This window comes from Pangasianodon hypophthalmus, chromosome 7, assembly GCF_027358585.1.
Source record: "Pangasianodon hypophthalmus isolate fPanHyp1 chromosome 7, fPanHyp1.pri, whole genome shotgun sequence".
Taxonomy (NCBI): Eukaryota; Metazoa; Chordata; class Actinopteri; order Siluriformes; family Pangasiidae; genus Pangasianodon; species Pangasianodon hypophthalmus.
In genome coordinates, this window is record NC_069716.1 from 26,781,880 (window position 1) to 26,803,961 (window position 22,082).

The 22,082-nt window shown below is 39.4% G+C and overlaps 2 protein-coding genes across 4 annotated transcripts; one reads left to right on the forward strand and one right to left on the reverse strand.

Moving 5' to 3' along the window:
* Window positions 1-366: 366 nt before the first annotated feature.
* Window positions 367-12,821, forward strand: fgf6a (fibroblast growth factor 6a). Of its 2 annotated transcripts, XR_008301975.1 has the most exons (7): window positions 367-970; window positions 1,723-1,826; window positions 3,009-3,236; window positions 8,720-8,785; window positions 9,893-10,136; window positions 10,217-10,323; window positions 11,094-12,821. XR_008301975.1 is itself a non-coding variant. In XM_026946567.3 (3 exons), the coding sequence occupies exons 1-3, from the start codon at window positions 676-678 to the stop codon at window positions 3,183-3,185; spliced, it is 576 nt and encodes a 191-aa protein (XP_026802368.1). In that variant the 5' UTR covers window positions 368-675; the 3' UTR covers window positions 3,186-8,435. The 2 variants fall into 2 exon arrangements, 1 of the variants encoding a protein (XP_026802368.1); XM_026946567.3 differs by lacking the exons at window positions 8,720-8,785; window positions 9,893-10,136; window positions 10,217-10,323; window positions 11,094-12,821 and having other exon boundaries at window positions 368-970; window positions 3,009-8,435.
* A 628-nt stretch (window positions 12,822-13,449) lies between these two features.
* Window positions 13,450-22,082, reverse strand: tigara (TP53 induced glycolysis regulatory phosphatase a). 2 transcript variants are annotated; one of them, XM_026946637.3, is made up of 6 exons: window positions 21,885-22,077; window positions 21,058-21,095; window positions 20,651-20,772; window positions 19,869-19,946; window positions 16,640-16,750; window positions 13,450-15,440 (listed from the first exon to the last, which is right to left on the reverse strand). In XM_026946637.3, the coding sequence occupies exons 1-6, from the start codon at window positions 21,914-21,916 to the stop codon at window positions 15,054-15,056; spliced, it is 768 nt and encodes a 255-aa protein (XP_026802438.1). In that variant the 5' UTR covers window positions 21,917-22,077; the 3' UTR covers window positions 13,450-15,053. The 2 variants fall into 2 exon arrangements, with proteins under 2 accessions (XP_026802438.1, XP_053091249.1); XM_053235274.1 differs by lacking the exon at window positions 19,869-19,946 and having other exon boundaries at window positions 21,885-22,082.

Genomic DNA, 22,082 nt, shown 5'->3' on the forward strand with positions numbered 1-22,082 from the left:
CTGCTGGGATGGTACCTTCACGGGTACATCTTTTGCATCTTTAATATGCATTTTTGTGTACCTTTACAATGATGTAGTTTTCTCATTTAAGCTGATATGTAACGCTTTAAGGGTACACTACATGCACTTTCTAGGTTTAAAGATACACACTAGGTGCCCTCAAAGGTACTTTTGAGGGTACCACCCCAGTGACAAGTAACGGCACAGTTTAGTATCTTTTTTTTCAGAGAGTGCAGAAGCCTATAAGCCCAGTAAGGTGTGTTTTCATGTAAATACAGCCTAAAGCAAAGCACCTGTAGACCCCTCTAGCCTACAACTCTTCTAAACCTGCGTGTTTAATATAGCTGTGTGCAGTTTAGGACGTAGCCCGTTGGTCTGCTCTCCCCCCACACCGGCGTTTTCCGTCGACAGAGGCACGACGGAGAAGCAAAACATGGTCATCATCATCATCATCACCGGCAGCAGCAGCAACAGCAGCAGCACGAGCAGCTTGATCTCCGCCGCGCCCGAAGCCCCCGACCCCGACCCGCCTTCCAAAAATAAGCCCCTGCCGCCATGCGCGCGAAGGAAGCGAAACGAGGCGAGCGGTATTTTTAGGGCCGTTCGCGTTGACCACGTGCGCCGACGGTAAACCGGACGGCCGTTGCCGTTGCGCAGAAGTAGCGCCTCGACGGCATGCCCCGGCGCGAGAGCAGCGCGCGCCACACGAGCACGGCGACGGCGCGGACGGCGATCGTCCTGCTGGGCTTTCTGCTCGGGGTCGCGTCCTCGCGCAGGACCCACGCCACGACGCTCGAGGCAAGGTGGGAAACGCTGTTCGCGCGCTCCGTGCTCGGGATCTCGGGGGACAACGACTATTTGATGGGCGTTAAGAGAGTGCGGAGGCTGTACTGCAACGTGGGCATCGGGTTTCACCTGCAGGTGCTGCCAGACGGAAGGATAAACGGTGTACATGACGAGAACCAGTACAGTGAGTTGCATCCTGAAATGCCGCCTAATGCAAACCGAGCGCATACACACAGCAGCTGGGTGCGAAAAAAAAAAAAAAATTAAATTAAATAAAATTTCGAAGATGCATCTGCGTCCCATTTTGTAGCAGGATTTGCATTCAGAAACGTATTGCAACCCATGGTCTGAGATAAATAATAATAATGATTATTATAAGTATTATTATTATTATTATTATTATCATTATAATGCATGTGTATGCTACATATTTGAACAAGATTTGCATCCATAGATGAAATGCAAACGTTACCGGGGATGCAAATCATTGTCAAGATGCATCTACATCCCAAATATTAATTTTTGCATGATCCCGACTGCGTGCACATACCAAAAATATGTCCAAAGGCAATAGTTAATCTATTTTAAAAAAAGAAACCATAATGTCAATCATCGCTAAATGTTTCCAAAGCTTCCAGCGTGACACGGATGCTCGGACGAAATTAGACGCTAACTAATTTTACACTGCGTCCATTTGCGGCTCAGAAAACGACTTAACCAGTCGTGCACATCCACATCTGCAGTACTGACAGCTTTTTCTCTCCGTACAACACAATGAGGAGAATAATAAACCAGCATGGAGAATGCAGAACAAAAGCCTTTTACAAACGAGCAGCATGTAGTAGGAAGCATGCCCTATAGGCTGAATAAATCATTTTAGCCGCTCAGACTCTGTGCGTGTCATCATGCGTAACTGTCCATGTTGTGGTTAATCAGGTCTAATAGAGATCTCAGCGGTGGAGAGAGGAGTGGTGAGTCTGTATGGGCTGAAAAGTGAGCTGTTTGTCGCAATGAACCGCCGGGGAAGGTTGTACGCAACGGTAGGTATGCACATTATTCCTTACCCATAATGCCTGGTTGCTCATACAAAAATGGTTTTCCAGTATCCTGCAGTTCATCAGTACAATGAGCCTGTGTGTGCTTGTGGTCAGGCTTTAATGATTATTAACTGATGTTTAATGTGCATTTTAATCAATATTAAGAGGCTTAATAACATTAGTTCTGTCACTAATGTTTTATGGTTATGACATAATTAATACTATGATGTATTATTGTTATGTATTTTATGTATCCAATATACATTTGGCTAATACACTTTCAGGAAAAAAGTACTAAACTACATCTCCTTGTTACTGGGGTAGTACATCTTACTTAGCTTTAGTATCTTTTACATACTAATGTGAATGCAGCATATCTAAGGTATATATCATTACTTTACTTAGCTTTCAGAGTAATAAACTACGTGCAGCTTTTCAGTTAAAAGATATGCACTAAAGGTACAAAAGATGTCCCCTTGAAGGTACAACCTCAGTGACAAGGAAAGGTACAGTGTAGTACACCTTTCTTTTGAGAGAAAGAGAGAGAGTATTAATTAGAGATGTACTGTATGCCTGTCCTAAAAGTAATCAGGTGATGTTTTTCCCCCAAAAACAGTTGGGAATGAAGATGACATTTGAGACTCTTTCTAGGACAGAGTTTCTCAAATTAGTTCAGTGAGGGACTCATTCATTCCACAGACCCCCAAATACAGATTTACTTTATGAGCCTAATCCTTTCATAAACTATTCAAACATTAGACGTAGTATTTAAATGTGTACAATAAATGTGTAAACCTCAGGCTTGTACACGATACAATTTAGATTCATAAAGCAATGATTTTGTATTTTGATGATATCACTAAATCTGCTATGATACGATTTTGATTTATAAGACAATGATTCGATAGTTGACGATACCACTGAATCTGCTACGATACAATACTATTCGATTCATAAGGCAATGATTAGATATTTTACAACACCACTGAATGCTGATCGATATGCAACCAACTTTGCTACCAACGTTAATTCGTGAATGAAGATGATCATAGACCCCCTTACTATGGAGTCCCTGGAGACCCCACTTTGGGAACCATGGTTCTAGGCTATACATTCTGCAAGAAGTCTTTAGTTGATAAATTGGGCTGCGGTCCACTGACCATCTCCTTCCCAACTTCATTTCAGAGAGTCTTCCGGGATGAATGCAAGTTCAAAGAGACATTGCTTCCCAACAACTACAACGCCTATGAGTCTTCCATTTATAAGGGCTTCTACATCGCCCTGAGTAAACATGGCCGCCTGAAGAGAGGCTACAAGGCCACACCGGCTATGACTGTCACGCACTTCCTCCCTCGATTATGAGCGAGACTGGCAATAACTCACTCTTTTTGCACATGTTGGACGTTCTCGCAGGTAACTTATACATACGTACAAGGCACGAAAAATGAACTGCAATCAAAAGATACAAAACACGTAATTATAGTATTTATTCTCGTTAATGAAATATATGTATATATGGGTAGCTGTGTGTCTGATCTTTGTGTACATGCCATTCTTTGCTGCTTATCATTTCTATTAAGATTATATGAGGGACAAGGAGCTTTTTTTTGCCCCCTCTCACTTTTTATGGGTGCTTGCCATAACTGGTGTGTAAACCTTACCCTGTCATCGGTATGACTAACATGTCCAGCTTTCAGAAGTGAAACAGATACGTTTTATTACCTCAAAGAGCTACGTCCGGCTTGGAAAGGTGTGAGCGTGTCACACATGGGGGGAAGATATAAAGAAATGTTTAACTATAACTTTGATTTTGATCTGTTCCACCATTTTGCAAGAGAGAAGACGGCATTTGAGATTGCTGCCTTTCTTGCAAAGTGGTGCCTTTGCTTCCTAAACTGTGGCATTTTTTTTTATTTGCATGTTTGCATCCTGCTGTAACAGAGATGACCCACTCTGGGGGCTTCAGCCCAATTCCTAGAGGGCTGTGAGTAGCTTCATTTCATGCTGTTTCCTTACTTAGATCAGCTAGATATCAGAGAATCTGGGACTTGCCAGAAATAAGAGCAGCTTGCATGCGTTTGTATTGGAGACTCAAGCTGAGGAAGATCCTTTAATCCTTCATGGCGAGGACAGTTCAAGACACTGGAGGCTTTTTTATTTTAGCTTGAACTGTACCATGGCCAATGACCTCAGAACTGAAATCATCATCTGTTTACGAAGTATCAAGTAAAAGAAATTGGGTTGATCTTGGGATTTGATGGATTTTATGAGCTGGAATTGGTTTCTAATGTAGCAATTTTTTTAAAGATGAGGATACTTTGCTCATTTAACTAGTATGTGAAAAGCAAACATCTCAGGCTACAAAAACTGAAATTTTTGCCATAGATTATATTATTAGTATGGCTCCATTATGTACATTTTGCATTACTTTTAGACAGCAAGACCGAGTTCAGGGGTGGACAAATCATAAATTCATTACCTAGCCTATGGGCAACTCAAAGCTAGGCTAAAAAGTGGCAAGTAGTGTAATTTAATTTGAAAGAATAAAGAGCTAATTATGTGCATTAATACAGACTATGGAAAATAAGTGAGTATTTGAATCCCTCTGAGGAATGATTTTATGTAACTCTGTCTCTGGTGACATCATATTGTTTGTGCCCTCAACAAAAAGCCAAAAAAGTCTTTGGCTAACAGTTCAGCTATTAGCTGCAGTGTTCTGTGGTTGCCGTAAAAACAACTAGCGTCTTTATTTTTGTGAGATAACTGCATGTTAAGCTAGCATTAGAGATATAAAACAGTTTTATGCTGTGACGTGCTGTACTGCACTTTTGTCACTGTTTCTGCATCCTGGAAAATTGGTCTAGCCTCTGTTCAACCTAATTAATATGCCTAGTAAAATTTAGATTCTACCCAGAGGCATAGCTGCAGGATAGTTAAGCATGCGATTGATTGGGGCCCTGTGTTTTGAGTCCCCTGAAGGCTGACATTCAGGCCATGAAAATCTCAAATTGTAGAACTCCAGTAAAACCTCTGATGGGTAAAATGCAATGCTACACCAGGAACCCTTCTTGCTAGCATTTGGGACTTGTGCAATTTTTATTTTCAATTGCTCACTTTTCAAAATGAGAGCTTGGAAGGCAATAATGATAGAGAAAACAAGAAGAGGAAAACAGGAAGCAGAACCTTGATAAGCGGTGATCATCTAACAACAAAATAATTAAGGATGACAGCTATAAGCCATTAAGTAATGTACAGTTAGGCAAACATCATTTTGGCAAGCAGACAGCTAGCTAGGAGTTGGCGCTCAGTTTGGAACATGCAATGTTAATTATTTAGCTAGCATTCTTGGTAGACTTTGTGATTTTACACAAATTGGTTTGATAGGTCCCTGTAGGACTAGTGGTTAGGCCACGGCGCTCTCTCTGCTGTGGCCCGGGTTCGATTTCCTGCCAGGGAACCGACTCCAGCCACTGGGCTTGAGTGCAACAGTGCGCTCTCAATGCCGGTCCCAAGCCCGGTTAAAATTGGGGAGGGTTGCATCAGGAAGGGCATCCGGTGTAAAAACTGTGCCAAATCAAATACGCAGACCAATGATCCGCTGTGGTGACCCCTAACGGGAGCAGCTGAAAGAGGAACAACAGCAACAACTCAAATTGGTTTGATATCATTGGTCTTTTAAAGTATATCCAGAGTATAAAAGCCAAGACTTTAGCAAAAATTTCTGTTGTTGCATACGTAATGTCTTATTGGGTAGCTTGATCTAGCACTATATTTAGCACTATACTTAATATAACACTTTCAGACAGTTATCCTCTAGTTGGCTCATTGTATTGATTATTTATAAAGGCATCTAGGATAACAAAATGGCAATAAAGAGGAGAAATGCCAGGAGGGCCCTTTGAATTTTCTGGCCTGGGGCCCCCACTGTCCCTAAAATCGTTTATGTAGTGCAGCAGGTAGTGGGATTCAGAAAAGAGTCAAGCACCTCACATCAACATAACAGAAACAAACATTTATACAAACAGATGAAAAACAAAAGTTTTCTCTTTGCGAAAGTTAAAAGGGAGTAGTTTTTCTGGTAACACTGTCTAAGAAGCTCGTATTCATAAATTATTATACTTATAACTGATAGTTATGCATTTTAAATAATAACATTTACAAATAAGTAGTTTTTACTTTTATAAGTAAGGAACTACTTATAAAACACAGCAAATTATTAGAGCTTTATGAGATTAGAGTTTGGAAAAGGAATTATTACCAACATACAAATAATTATAATCACAATTATAATGATTTATGAATATGGGGTTCATGTGAAGTGTTATGTTTTTTTCTTTCTCAGGATGTTGGATGAGTGAAGTTTAAATTAAAAAAAATGTTATATAATTATAACAGCCACTGAGGCTGCTTGAGGCCAACTGAAAAACTGAATGAAAAACGGATATTGCAGATCTGTAATCTTCTAGTGATTTGTCCACCCCTGCAGCAGGTTTTCCTCCAAAACTATTTTTTGCAGCATGAGTTGCCAGCGAAATGCCAAGCTTGACCTGAAACCTATTCTGAAACCGTAAAACCAATCAGGATGTCACTTTAAGATTTTATTTCCTATCTGCTTATCTGTTTCAACACTAGGCACTTACACAAAAACTGAAGAAGAGAGCTGACTCAGCTTAAAGAATTTGGTCAGCACAATTCATGCATCACTGAATCCAATCATTTTAATGGCTTACGAGTTGAAGTCAGGGTATTAGAGTACTTAAACTTGGAATGTATTTTTAGAACACCCCCCTCTCCAAGCGGTCACACACACACCCGTTACGCAATTCGACTTAAAATAGTAGCATGCCATCTCCTCTGAAAAACACTGCATAAATAAAACTAAGGCTAAAGTTGGACGGGAGAAGACAAACATCTATGGTACCGGTTTAAATAATCTGATCGTGACTTGTGAATGCAGCATGTGAGATTATTTGGTGCAATATCCTTTACATGAGAAAAGGTCTGCATGAGCCAGAATGGGGTTTCTGATCTGCGTGGCATCTGCAGTGTGTTTGAGAGTGCTGGGTTCCTCTACTGCAGCTCTGCTGAGAACAGATCGTCTTACATGGCATAAGGAACCAGATGGCTATGTCTCATTTTGCCCTCTCTGGCACTAGGGCGCAGGAATGGTGTAGCTGTAGGGGTGGGCGATGTGGCAAAAATATCATATCATTTTATTTAAAGATAATCTCTAGTATATTTTAAGATGCTTGCAGTATATCATGATATTTAGGTTTGGTGACAAAGTGCCAGCAAAACAATAACAACAACAACCATGTGTCAATTACTATAGTTTGACAAAAATAAATAATTTAACAAGCAAAAGGAGTTAAAAGTTAAACTGTGGAGTTAGTCATTGTTATAGAAATACTTACAATTCTCATGATATTATCATATTCCTCAGCCACATGTACCAGAATACCAGAAAGAAATCTGTGACTCTGATGAGAAGTCACTATGAAGCAGTTCTTTATAAGGGGTTTTAGTTTCAATGGCCACATATGTTATATCTAAATTCAGATATATGTGTCATTCAAAAAAATAATAAAATATCAGCTATAGTCACTTTCTTGCCTTTATATAAAGTGCTGGTCATAATGGATCTAAGTTGGAAAAAAGTATGCTTTTTCAAATCTTTGTACCCAAATGTAGGCATGCAATATGATAATTCTTGATTCTACAATAATAATAATAATAATAATAATCACAATTACTGCATTTTCATCAATGTGGTTCATTTTAAGCTGTCCCATAATGAATTATTGACTAAGGATAATGGCAAGGACATTGCATTAAAGGAGCACTGTGTAATGTTTAGAGCCCTCTGCTGACACTGAGGTGGATTGCAAATGTAGTAAAAATATTGTCATGTTTAACCATTACCCTTATCTGACCCCACAGCCTCTGTTGAAACGATACATAACTCGGAGTGTCCAGCAGGGGGCAGGGGTAACCTCTAAAATATAAACAAAAGCATGGTAATTTTGTGGATGATGTGTATTTCTAAGATATATTAGTAACAATGATTACAACAGATTTATAAACACATTTAAACATTACAGACTGCACCTTTAAGAGGTGTGAAAAGCATCTAGCATGGATTCAGTGAAGAAACGTGTTACATCGACCAAAAAAAAAAAAAAAGAACCACTGAGCTACTGAAATGGGTTTGTCAAGTTTTGCAAGTTGCAAGTTTTACTGGATTTCATGTTCTGTACTCACTACAGTGACCTGAGCAGTGTGACAGATAGCGAGTGAAGGGTCATGCATGTGTGTGTGAAGCCTCTTGTAGCATTTTCTCCTGCTTTTGTATTCCTGCACTGAGGGGACTGTGCTTCCTCTAAATTCCCCTCCTCTTTTTTAACATATACCTCACCTCCTGCCTTAGTTCTGATTTGTTGAAACGATTGTAAGAGGACAGATTTTTTTCGCCAATCATTTAGTTTCTGGAGAAAAAAAAGGAGTCAGAGTTCTAATATAAGAAATATGTTTTACTTTTATTTTTGTACGTATGTGCTGTGCACAGCAGTCAACTGTATTACTGAGATGATAATAAAAGTTTGTTTTTTTAAAGGTGTTGTGTGCTTTCTCAATACTTCTCAGTACTCAATACAAGCTCCTCAGTAGTCAACAGTGACAAGTCTAAACTGCTGAGTGAAAATGCAGTTTGATCACCATCTGCTGGCCAATGTGTACATATTCATGAGAACCACATGCACTTTGAGTGAAATGATTAGTACAAGGTGCCTGAAGAGAAGTGCTTAAAGTACTTCCATGAAAATACAGAAAACAGCCATTTATGTTAAGAATGAGCTTAAAATAAAACTTAATTTAAAGAATCATTTATTTATCTTTAGGAACCGCTTTATCCTGATCAGGGTCACGGAGGATCCGGCGTCTGTCCCGGGAACACTGGGCACAAGGTAGGAATACACCCTGGATGAGATGCCAGGTTCATTATATAACAGGTTTGAAATGTATTGAACCGCTTTAATTTAGGAAAACCACTTCATTTGGTGGTATGGAGGTGCAGCAGGTAGCATTACCGCCTTACAGTTCGATCCTGAGCTCAGGTTATTGTCTATGTGGAGTTTCACATGTTTTTTCCATGTCCTCTGGCTTCTCTGGTTTCCTGCCACCTCACAAAAAAAAAAAAACATGCAGGTAGGTGGAATAGTGAGCTAAATTGCCCCTAGGTGTGAATGAGTCTGTGAGAGAGTGTGTGCATGGAGTCCTGTGATGGACTGGTGTCCCAATCAGGATGTATTCCCGACTCACGCCCAGTGTTCCTGGAACAGGCTCCGGATACACTGCAATCTTGACCAGGATAAAGTGTTTACTGAAGATGAATGAATGAATGAATGAATGACTAATAATAAAACAAATTTAGACTGCAAACTAGGCTAGTTAACATCTAGTATTGTTAGGAGCGTTGTTATGGTTACAGTGTGCTACAGCTAATGTTTTTTTTAGAGGAAAAAAAAAGTGTGAAAGCACCTAATTGGTTCATTGGTTGTCCATCTGAGGGAAGTGTTAGAGTTTTTCATGTAGAGCCCTAAAATGGAGTATTTCTGTATCAGAAATGGTGTGAAGTTTTATGAAGATAATAACTCTTATTTATCTAATAAACCCTTAAAGAGCCCTTTTTTCCCTAAGAGTGTACCATCAAGAGATCAATCTGGCATTTCTATTCCATCAGATTTGGATATGTGACACACTGACAAACATACCAATTAAAGCAGTGTTTAAATGTTAAAATAACAGTATTTAAATGTCAGCAACTGTTATCACTACTTCTTGTGCTCCTGAGGACTGAAGTCCGTTGTAGCTGTTAGGAATATTAGATATTAACTTCACCAGTGAAGTCCCCACATTTTTCACATGACATAATATGATAACATTGCATCAGGTTGAGCAGAGTTACGTCAGCTCTAGTTGCAGCCTCCAAACAGGAGATGGCCAATTACAGGGCACTTCAGTATGCAAATAAGAACTTTGGACTTTTTTTTTTTTTACCCAAATAAATACAGACACACAGGGATTCCACATGCAAACTCTCACCCAGACTGACCATGATCTCGGTCCTTCTCCTCTGCTGGGCTGTACTCACACTCCACACTACAGCCACATGTTACCATCTGCAGCGGAAATCCATACCCTCTAGTGCCAATGCAGTGGACCCAGAAACACACCAATGGCTTGAAGCAAAAACCTATTTCATCAGGAAGAAAGGCAACAAAAGAGCTCAGAAACCTGTTCGTCGAGGTTCGGAAGGTACTTTAGCAGTTTAGTTAGATTTCATTAGAATTGTTATAACGTGTACTGATTGTTGATGTTTCTCTGAAATCACATAGGCAACTTCAGCTACTGGAAGGACCAGTATAAAAGCTGTTTCTCAGTCCTAAACATGAAAAGTCGTGCTTTCTTATGCTTGGACTCCAAAGGAAAGTTATACACCTCAGTAAGTAATGTAAAAGGAGATCAATAATTACCACTAATAAATGGGTCGAAGCTGCACAAATCACTTCTTAATAAAATTTGCATAAATTCAAATTTGAATTTTAAACTCCATATGCTTGTGAAGTTTTATTAATCACTATTAGTACCACAGATTAAATGTGAAAAATAATTTTTTCAATGTTTCATCAAAGATCTTTAAGATCTTTAAGATCTTTATTTAAGGACTTATTAATGTCTCACATCCTGCTGGGGATTAGTGTTTTGTTTAAGGCTGCATTTGGAGGATAAAGCACTTATGTCCATATATAAAAGAATCAGACACAATGTTAGTGTGCGATCTAAATATACTAATTAGTGTGATCAAAAATTTGGTCTTTTGCAATTAGATTGAGATTGTTTCTAAATAAATTTTTAGAATTCTCAGTTTACTTATACATATCCCTCGTTTTCCTTTTAATTTTTAAATTATTTTTAAAATGCTTTAATGCTTTTCATTTTTTCAAGTTCTTTCATCCTTACATATTATTTGTCTAATTGTTAATCAATTATGTAAAACACTTTGTGATTTTGGACTCAAATTGAAAAGTCCTATATAAGTAAAGATGATGATGTTTATTATTATTATTATTATTATTATTATTATTATTAAGATGTTTTAAGAGGTTGACTGGCAGCTTATGCTGCTCTCTAGATCATCACAAACAGCCTTCAGCTAACAAACATCTAATCATTTAAACAGTTGAAGTGATGTGTGTGCATGTCTATCCTCAGGTATTTGACAGCAATGATGACTGCCGGTTTCGCCGTGTCAAAAGACATAAACACTACGACGTGTTTCACTCCTGCAGGGGTGACGTGCTATTGGTCAACCATCGTCAAGTCAAAATATACGCTAATAATTTGCCAAAGCTGTCTGGCTTTGTCTTCTTAAAGCGACACAAACATCGAACGCACCATAGAAAGAGACGCAGCTGGCACACTGATCCGTCCGACCCTTTAGGATCCGAGTATCCACATTTAAGCGCAATGAGAAGTTGGAGAAGTGACCCGGAGCATGGCGGTAACGTATCGAAGGAGACCATTGCTTCTGTAGATGATCCTTTAGAGGTGTTGCTGTCACATAGTGCACGAACTCCTACTCTGGAAAAACACAGGGAAAACAGAAAAGTGAGATTCTGAGTGGAATATCACCATCTCTCACTACCTGCATGGGATTGCATTTCACTATTTGATGAATCCATTGTGGGTTGTAACACAGTGTAGAGTCATTCGTTTTATACCACTGTGATTTTGAATTCTCTATTCTGATTGGTCAGAAGGTGTTGATTAATCTGATCACAGCTTCAAATTAATGCACTTGTTCTCATTTCTATAGTAACAGCTTACACAGGCACTTGCACGGTGGACGCTTGACATAAAATTAAAATACATATGTAATCATTGATATGTTGAAGATTATTGTAAGGAGAAGTTTATTTAGCATTTATGGAAGGAGTCTCCAGTATCAGCACTTTGTAACGTTAAGCTGTATGTTTATGTTTTCTCACATGGGAAAAAATCTTTAGGATGGAGGATTTTGTGGTTTCTCACATGACAAGAGAGCAAAAGAGAGGCTGGTGAGGAAATAACTATTTATATCAGCTACAAAATAAGCGATAACTTGTTTTATGGACATTCAACAACATTAAATATGACTAGACTTGAATAAATGTACAACATGTTGTTCTTTAATAAATAAAAAACCAAAAGTGTTAGTATTAGTACATTGCTGTGGTATGAGGGTTAAAACACTTTAAGACATGATTCCATAGGACAAGGATCAACTTCAGGGTTGTAACACTAACTCAGCTTCGTGTCAGGCTGCATCACACCACCCTGTTGTTGATTATCTTCCCATAACACTGTTTTATTTCTTAGTTATCTGCTGTACAACGCAGCCTCTATTATGTGACATGTGACAAGTCCACTTTCCCTGAGTAGGTCAGCATCTGTCCTTTCACCTAATTTAATAAGTTAACAGTTAAACGGTATCTGAGTTACATGTTATTATGGTGTACTTCATTTATGACACTTCAAGAAAACGAAAATCGATTTTTCTGAGAATTATAGATATTGTTTCTACTCAATTACCTATGGATTTTGGTTCAAAATTCATTTTTTTTTTAAACTCTTGTGAGATATTTATAGTTCATTTTTAATTGTTTTCCTATAATGACTAATGTCTTCATACTATTATAAATTGGTAAGATGGTGCTGGACACTTCTATGTACTTATTTATTTGTGTGTTTCTATCTGATATTTTATACTTAAGCTTAATATCTCATAAGACATACAATTTACAGTATGTCTATCTGCATTAATATATGTATTTGACTTTTAAAAAACTGGACTCTGTGTTGTTTTTTTTAAATGACATTTTGTTAAATGGATTTTTGTGCACTACAAACTAAAACAATGCATGTATTTATACAAACCTAATAAAAAAATCTCATCTTTTATTTTTTGTGCATATTACTGCTACACATACCAAAACATCATATTCACAACATATTTTCACATTCCTGTGAGCACAAAATTCAAGTTTATGCTGATAACTCCAGGTCATATGACCTTAAACAGCACCCATGCTGTTTTAGCCAGGGAAAAAAAAAAAAAAAAAAACCAACAACAAAAAAAAGACATACTCATTGCCATCTAAAAGTGGTACAGAGCTGATAATTCTGATAATATGAGGACTTTCTAAACATAGAACTGGCATTGTACCTACACAAACAAAGCTTTGTACTTTTCAGAATTGGGTACAATCACGTGAAAGAAACTTGATCTCAGGTGGTGCACGTAGTTAACTATTTAGCAAATGTTTGGCAAAAAAGTAACTGAAAAAAAAAGTAACTGTAAAAGCATTATGGCCTACTCATAGTGTGAATCATGAACACTTGTTTGCTGATGAATTTGCAGTATAACTATGGAACTTAGGAAAAGTAGCCCCAATTTCCTAAGACATCATTTTATAGGGGATCTAGTTTTCCAGCAACAGATACTCACCTTTATGATATCTGGTTTTCTAATTAACCAAGCTGCAATAATTTTAAGACGAGCTCCATTTTACTAGTCTGGAATATTAGATGTTGATTTTTTTTTTTTTTTCATCAAATGGTATATTTAAGCTTCATTCATATGTTTAATTATCAGTTCGGTTGTATAATATAGTAGCAATTTCACATATACAGACAGGTGACAAATTAAAGGGGAAAACTGTAGTTCTATTATGTTATTTATTTTGCTGGCATTTGGGTTCACTTGACCCCTTAGACTGAAGCATTACTTGATTGTGTAACTCAATACAAAGTTCTTCTGACTGATCACCTTTATTCTATGATGAAATTTTTATATCCTGATGGGAGTGGTCTCTTCGAGGATGACTCCACCCCCATCATGTTTATCCTATGATGAAACATTTATTACCTGAAGGGAGTGGCATCTTTCAGGATAACCCCACCCCATCCACAGGGCATAAGGGCTCACGGAATGGTTTGATGAAGATGAAAATAATGTAAATCATATGCTATGGCCTTCACACCAGATTTCAAAACAATTGAACAGCTACAGTAGGAGAGATTTTGGAGTGTTAGACAGTGCTTTCCAGCACCATCATCATAACAGCAAATGAGGGAATTTTTTTTGGAAGAACAGTGTACTTTGCTCCAGTACAGTTCCAGAGAATTGATGCCAAGGTGCACTGAAGCAGTTCTGACGGCTTGCGATGGCTGAACACCTTACTAAGTCACTTTATGTTATAAATGAAAGGTTATAAAATTTAAAAGGAAAGTACAATCATTTTATTTTAGCTAACTTGGATAGACAATTGTGATAAGTTATAGTGACTTCAATCCTGAGAAATTATAATTGTAGCCATTATTGCCCACAAAATGTCAAACAAGAAAAAGCTATTGTCTCAGTCAGTAAAAATTGTGAACATTTATAGAATCTGACAAATGCACTTATTGACACTGAGTTACACAAGTGCTTAGTAGCTTTGAAAAAAAATACTTTCCCTTTAGTCCAAACAGGCCAGGGTCTGAAAACATAATAAATCTAGAGAGGTGTTGGCATGGGAATTAGTACAGGTATAACACAGAGTATAAGTTGGGTTTTTTTCCATCTAGAGTAGGTTTAGTACTTCCTGGCACAGAATCGTCTCTGGGAAAAAAAAAAAAGGGGGGGGGGGGGGGGATTAGCTTTATTTAAAGCCCCATTAACCAGTAACAACAAAAGCTGTGCATCATTAGCTTTATGACTTCCTTCATGCACTTACTGTCAGGGGCTGTGGCACTGCTTTTTCTTGTGTTCACAATGATTATCATTGTGTAACATGTTCACATTGTTATCATTGCCGCAGTTTGAATTGTATTAATTTATATTATCTGGCATAAAATACACATTTCTGTTACAGTTAATGCATTTCACAAATGGTTCAGAAAGTAGAACTCCACCCATTAAAACATTTCTTTTCTGTCCATTGCAAAATATCCCGTTTCCTCCATAAGCTGTCATTCCGATTTCATGGCAAAACACTGATTTAAATTTTAACACTGTAGGTCTGAATGCATCGAATATGAATAATGGCATAACCTGACCTCTGAATAATTTTGGTTTTCAGAATGTTCTGTTTTCTTCAAGCAACAGTAGTCCATAGTGCCTTTTCAAACTTAATTACACATAACTTCATTTTAGTTGTTCCCAGCCCTGAAGTGGTCTCGCCGGTTGACAAATACACACTTCATACCAGACAGTTGAACGTTTGCATCACAAGATTTTAAAGTCACGATGAATCTGCACATTCCTGTGTTTGGGCAGGCCGAGAAAATCTCAGCCATGTTTGCCCCTGGAGGCACAGCGCATGCCAAGTCTTCAATGAAATAGCGCATCGCCACGCGCATGTAGGCACCATGGCTCACCACAAGAGCATGAGCAGACACATTCTGGACTCCATCATCTGGGCGACCCGCAAGCGGCCCGTCTGGCTGAAATTCATCACCTTGACATATTTTGTCTTGATGCTCATCCGCCATCTGCTGGAACAAAGATTTAAGGAACGTGCTAATCCGGATCTTCACCTACGAGGAGGAAAGAGTTTATAATATGACGACAGGTGATGGAATCACTGAATGGTCCTACCACTACTGAGGGATTTTAACCCTCAACTGTGCGCCGATGTGAAGCAGAGTTACAGTTACCACCCTGAAGATGACTATTTTCTAACTGCAACATGTCCTGAACTGTTTTATTCCTCTTATACCACAGCAATTTGCCAACAAAAATATTTTTTGTTTAATAAAGAACATATTTTATAGCTCCATTTATTGTTGTGGAATGTCTACAAACAAGTAAGATTTTTTTTTCACTTTTTATCCATTTTTAGTTACATTTAATGCTATATCTGAAATATCTGAGAAACAGGTTCCTGTCCTGCTATAAACAGTCATTTCCTCTCGAGCCTCTCTTTTTTCTCTCCTGAAGTTAATATGTTAAACACGATGTCATGTCATGTCCTGGGAAAAAGCAAAGCCATCCATCCTGAATACTTTCCAGAGTTGGAAAACCTAGTTACAGCATTACCTCTGACTGTTACAAAGCGCTGACAGTGCAGACTCCTTCCAGTAATGCAGAATAAACATAAATGAATGAATAAACAAACAAACAAACAAACGCTAAGCTTCACCATATCAACAATTTTTTCAAATCCATTTAGATCCGCTGTACAAGTCTCTGTGTAAGTACAGTAATATGCAATAATACAGTATAAACCTGTGATTTGCAGCTGTTACTATTGTCTTTTAAAGAAAATGACCTTCTGACCAATCAGATTTATGAATTCAAAAGTGCTGTGGTTATAATAAAAGATCACATCCAGAGCAAATAACTGACCTGGCAGCAATCCAGCATATTTTACTTTACCTTATGGTCACATAATACAGTATACAGTGCATAATAAGGCATGTTTCAAATAATGATATTCATGAAAACACTACTATTTTGGTGCATGTATTAGTACTATAAGCAAAATGTGATGTCAAAAACTGGTTGGTATTTTATTATTTATTATTATTTATTTATTTGTACTCTAGCTCAGTAGAGTAAAACCATCAACATAAGGTCTCTTAAGTTGTGATAAGATATTTAATTTATTTAACCAAAGCTACTTATACTATTATACATCTTATACTTAGAAAAGCTAATAAATACTATTTGCGAATGTGAAGCAACAAGAGAAAGTGAAAGGATCCATCCTCTCATCCTATTCTCATATACACACCTGATCCATTGTCTCTCCCTCAGGAGGCGTGTACTCTGGGATTGGCTGGCCTGCTGCTTTAGCCATATTCTTCATCTCCTCCACTTGGCCTCCCTCAGCAATACCAAAGCTCTGAAAGACATGACAGATCAGCACTTTGACCATTTATTATTACTGTTGTTGTTGCTCCTATTGTGATTGTTGTTAGTGTTGCTGTTTTTAATGAATAGGTTGTAAAAATGTTGCTGATAATGTTATTGATGCTATCATTGCTGCTACTGTTGTTGTTGTTATTAGTGTTGTTACTATTGTAGGTGCTATTGTTATTACTGCTGTTATTAATATTGTTGTTATTGTAATTGATGCTATTGCTGTTGTCATTGTTTTTGTGATTTTTAGTATTTTTGTTGTTAATTGCTATTGTTAATTTTGTTGCTGCTATTATTGTTGTTATTTTTGGTTATGTTGTTCTATCATTTTCCCCCCAATATATTGGGAAAACAAAAGCGTCATAAATCCCCATTTCTAAAATGTGTAATTCCTGGGTAATAACAATCAAATGTGTTAGTGAGAGCGATAACACCAAGCTGGACTGTGCTGTGGCCCTCCAGTGTCCGTTCAACTCCCATGTGGTAAATGAACGAATACAGTAATAGTTTTTATTTTTTAATTCCCAAGACCCAGAACACTTTGGACCTTGTTTACACAAACATCCCCGGCGCGTACCGTGCGGAGCCCCGCCCCCACCTCGGCTACTCAGACCACATCTCTGTTATGCTAATCCCAGCATACAGACCGCTAGTCAGACGCTCCAAACCGGTTCTGAAGCAGGTGAAAACCTGGCCAGCAGGAGCCATCTCTGCTCTTCAGGACTGTTTTGAACACACTGACTGGCACATGTTCAGGGAAGCAGCAACTGACGGCGACTTCACAAACTTGGAGGAATATGCGACATCAGTGACCAGCTATATCAGCAAGTGCATCGATGACGTCACTGTCTCCAAGACCATCACCACACGCTCCAACCAGAAGCTGTGAATGACTGCAGAGGTGCGTGCACTACTGAGGACCCGAGACTCCGCCTTCAGAGCAGGCGACAAGGCGGACCTAAGAACAGCGAGGACCAAACTGTCCCGGGCCATCAGAGAAGCAAAGCGCACACACGCTCAGAGAATCCACAGCCGCATCAAGGCCAGCAGAGACATGCGGCGCATGTGGCAGGGCATCCAGGCCATCACCAACTACAGGACAACATCACCTGCCTGTGACAGTGATGCCTCCCTTCCAAATGCGCTGAACGACTTCTACGCTCAGTTTGAGGCATAGAATGGCGTGATGGCGAGGAAGACCACCCCGCCTCCCAATGACCAGGTGCTGTGTCTAACCACGGCCGATATGAGGAAGACTCTACACAGAGTCAACCCGAGGAAGGCTGCTGGACCAGACAACATTCCTGGCAGGGTGCTCAGAGGATGTGCAGACCAGCTGGCAGATGTTTTCACGAACATCTTCAACACCTCCCTAAGCAGCACCGTGGTTCCGACGTGCTTCAAGGCCATTACCATCGTCCCCGTGCCAAAGAAGTCTCCAGTGTCCTGCCTCAACGACTACCGTCCCGTTGCACTTACACCCATCATCGTGAAGTGCTTCAAGAGGCTCGTCATGAGGCACATTAAGACCCTGCTGCCCCCTCACTGGACCCCCTGCAATTCGCTTACCGCCCCAACCGCTCAACAGATCACCGCCATCACCACCACCTTCCATCTGGCCCTCACTCACCTGGACAATAAAGACACATATGTTCGAATGCTGTTCATAGACTTCAGTTCAGCATTCAACACAATCATTCCTCAGCATCTGATTGGAATGCTGAACCTGCTGGGCCTCCCTCTGCAACTGGATCCTGGACTTCCTGACTGGGAGACCTCAGTCAGTCCGGATCGGGAACAGCATCTCCAACACCACCACACTGAGCACTGGGGCCCCACAGGGCTGTGTGCTCAGTCCATTGCTGTTCACTCTGCTGACTCACGACTGTGTAGCAATGCACAGCTCGAACCACATCATCAAGTTCGCCGATGACACGACCATGGTGGATCTCATCAGCAAGAACGACGAGTCAGCGTACAGAGAGGAGGTGCAGCGGCTAACGGACTGGTGCAGAGCCAACATCCTGTCTCTGAACGTGGACAAAACTAAAGAGATGGTTGTTGACTTCAGAAGAGCACAGAGAGACCACTCTCTGCTGAACATCGGCGGCTCCTCCGTGGAGATAGTCAAGAGAAACCAAGTTTCTTGGTGTTCACCTGGCGGAGAATCTCACCTGGTCCCTCAACACCAGTTCCATGATGAAGAAAGCCCAGCAGCGCCTGTACTTTCTGCGAAGGCTGAGGAAAGCACATCTCCCACCCCCCACCCTCACCATGTTCTACAGAGGGACTATCGAGAGCATCCTGTGCAGCTGCATCACTGCCTGGTTTGGGAATTGCACCGTGTCGGATGGCAAGACCCTGCAGCGGATAGTGAGGACAGCTAAGAAGATCATCGGGGTCTCTCTTCCCTCCATCAAGGACATTTACACCTCACGCTGCATCCGCAAAGCCACCAACATTGTGGATGACCCCACACACCCCTCTCATACACTCTTCACCCTCCTGCCATCTGGTAAACGGTACCGAAGCATTCGGGCCTCACGACCAGACTGTGCAATAGTTTCTTCCCCCAAGCCATCAGACTCCTCAATACTCAGTAACTGGACTGAAGGAACACACACACACACACATACCAATACACACACAACTGAGCATCCTCCATCCTCTCTGCAATTTTTTTGCAAGTTTTTGCACATGTTTATGCTGCTACAATAGTCATTATATTATACTGTACATAGGCTGCTACTCTTATGTTTACACTATTTCAGCTACTTGTATTGTACTCTTGTACTCTTTGCACTATTGTCACTAGATTCACTTTAAACAGAACTGTGTACTGGTCGGCGCTGCACTGGGACTTACTATGTCCATTGTCTGTCCCAGTAGTCATTGTACTGCCTTGTGCTGTCTGCACATGTTTGCATTTGTGCACTTTATTGTATAATTTATGTAGTCCCGTGTGGTTCTGTGTTGTTCTGTGTCGTCTTATGTTAGACCATGCACCTTGGTCCTGGAGAAACGTTGTTTCGTTTCACTATGTACTTGTATATGGTTGAAATGACAATACACTCCACTTGAACTTGAACTTTTACACTTACCCTCTCTTTAAGAGATGGAGCTGCCACAATGTCTAGGTTGCTGCATGTCTTATTTTTCCTCACAATAATTTCAGCAGTCTGGAATGTAGAAGATATCACAGTAAAAAAAAAAAAAAAAAATCCTCACTTGGATCCTAAGACTTTGACCTGTTGATGTGGATATCAAATAGCAAACTGAATATTTAGAGTTACTCATTCACTATTTTACATTTAGAAATAAGATTTCTAACTTGGGAAATCTGAGGGGTTAAAGGAGGTTGATAAGGGTTATTTGTTGCAGCACGCTTGGAGAAAGTTGTGGTGATGTTCCTTGATCAAGGGCACAATGATAGCAGACAAAGAAAGGGGTGGTGTGGGGTGGGGTGGGGACAGCAACCTTCAGTGCAAACCAGAAACAATTTAGTCGATAGTGGATGTTAAAGATTTTAAGCACACAAGCTCAGAAACAGATGATTATAGCTAGGAAAAATGGGAAAAAATGGTTTATACTTGGTTCAAAATTACAATTTATTAGGTAAACCTTCTTATGTTTACTCATGTACACCTACCATTTAGGTGAACTGTGTAGGTATATAATTGTGCACAATTTCTCAGCCATACTGTACCCCATCCATCAGTGGAAATGGTTCACCATATTGGCAGCTCAGTGTATTAACAACCCCGTGATACATCCTCCGTCATACAGTATTATCTCAGCAGCCTAGTCTGTCATGGAAAGTCTTGATATCTAGCTAAAAGGCACCCCCTACCTGTTGAAAACATGTCCTGCAACCACAGCTCACCTGCTTGGCACGTTTCATATCACTGGCAAAAACATTAGTAAAGTGAACATCTTGCAGGTATTGGCCAGCAGCTTCGGCTTGCTGCACACCAGTTTCAGACAGAGGGGAGTCTATTCCCTGACCTGAAAGGGGGAAATCAGTGAAAAATTAGTTGCGAGCCAATGTCAAAAAAAGAGTTTTTCTTTTTCGTTGAATGAAATGTTTGTTGCTTGGGTAATTATATTGTAACAGAAATATATTGGCATAGTGCAAAATGCGGTCATAGTGCAAGAAAAATGGATAAGGTTGTCTGCTAAATAAATAAATAAAAAATAAATAAGGTAGTATGTAAAATGACTTGTAAAGCACCAATCGGAATTGGGAAAGACAACAACATTACAATTTGTCTAGTCATGAACATACTTTACCTTGAAGCAGTCCATCCTTGTTGTACTGTGTCTCACCACTGGTTAAAAAAAAAAAAAAAAGATAAAAATCAAAGTCTGAGGGTTTTTCATGGAGCACAAACTTTAAATGAACTTCCTGGCTGGAAACAAAATAGAGTTTTTTTGAGATGGGACATATTTGTTTTCTTTTTTTTGTAAGATATTTTTCCCTCAAATATTTCAACATACCACTAAGACTACCTGTGGAAATGGCCCAAATGTGCACCAAATTGCCGTACAATATTTGTTTTGTTATCCAAGTTTAGATTTCAGAGTAATTATATTCATAAATAGATGTGCACTATCAAACCCAAGGGGCTGAGAGACTAAGATTTATACTAAAGAAGCAAATTTCCCCAGTCATAAAGATGCAAATGGTTTGCCTTCACATAGCATAGGATAAGATTAAACCCAGATAACAGTCACTAATTAAGCTTTTCCAAACCAGAAATGAGAAAACAACATTTTTTTTTCCTTTCAGGGACCACCCTTTAAAGCTTTAAATGTCACTGAACTCTCACAGGTGGCTGACTTGCTTTAAATAAAGGTACTGACCTTTAAATAAATGCTAAGCGGCTATTGGTAGGACACCAGATACTGTGTTAGCAACTTACATGCCTGCATGCACATTCAAAACGTAGATTAAACCGTTTTAAACGCAGAATGTCGTTTATTTTTATCCGGTTTAGCTATTTATATAGCAAGAACCGTCAGGAGAACAGGCAAAACTGTTTAAAAACTGAGATAAATCCAGGCTGGTTAATTCCTTACACAGATATATCGATGATAAAAATACATATTCGACTTACTGACGGATTATTGTTAAACCAAATGAGAGCATTAGCCTATTAAATAAAGAGATCACTCAGCAGAGAGGGAGTTTCTGAGGTAAGAAAGAAAAAAACGGTTGAATTAATCCACTAGATCGCACCGGCTCTGTCCTTCAGTTGCTTTTTGGTGTTGCTGTTCAGCCGTGACGACATGTTTCGCTCTGGAATCTGATTTGC

Bases quoted from the DNA above. Each gene is read 5' to 3' on its own strand.
- fgf6a (XM_026946567.3), top strand. From the start codon at position 676: ATGCCCCGGCGCGAGAGCAGCGCGCGCCACACGAGCACGGCGACGGCG. The intron at 971-1,722 runs GTGAGTTGCATC...GTGGTTAATCAG, and splicing joins ACATGACGAGAACCAGTACA to GTCTAATAGAGATCTCAGCG. The intron at 1,827-3,008 runs GTAGGTATGCAC...ACTTCATTTCAG, and splicing joins GGGGAAGGTTGTACGCAACG to AGAGTCTTCCGGGATGAATG.
- tigara (XM_026946637.3), bottom strand. From the start codon at position 21,916: ATGCTCTCATTTGGTTTAACAATAATCCGTCA. The intron at 21,096-21,884 runs GTAAGTCGAATA...TTTTTTAACCAG, and splicing joins GGTTTAACAATAATCCGTCA to TGGTGAGACACAGTACAACA. The intron at 19,947-20,650 runs GTGAGCTGTGGT...TCTACATTCCAG, and splicing joins ATATGAAACGTGCCAAGCAG to ACTGCTGAAATTATTGTGAG.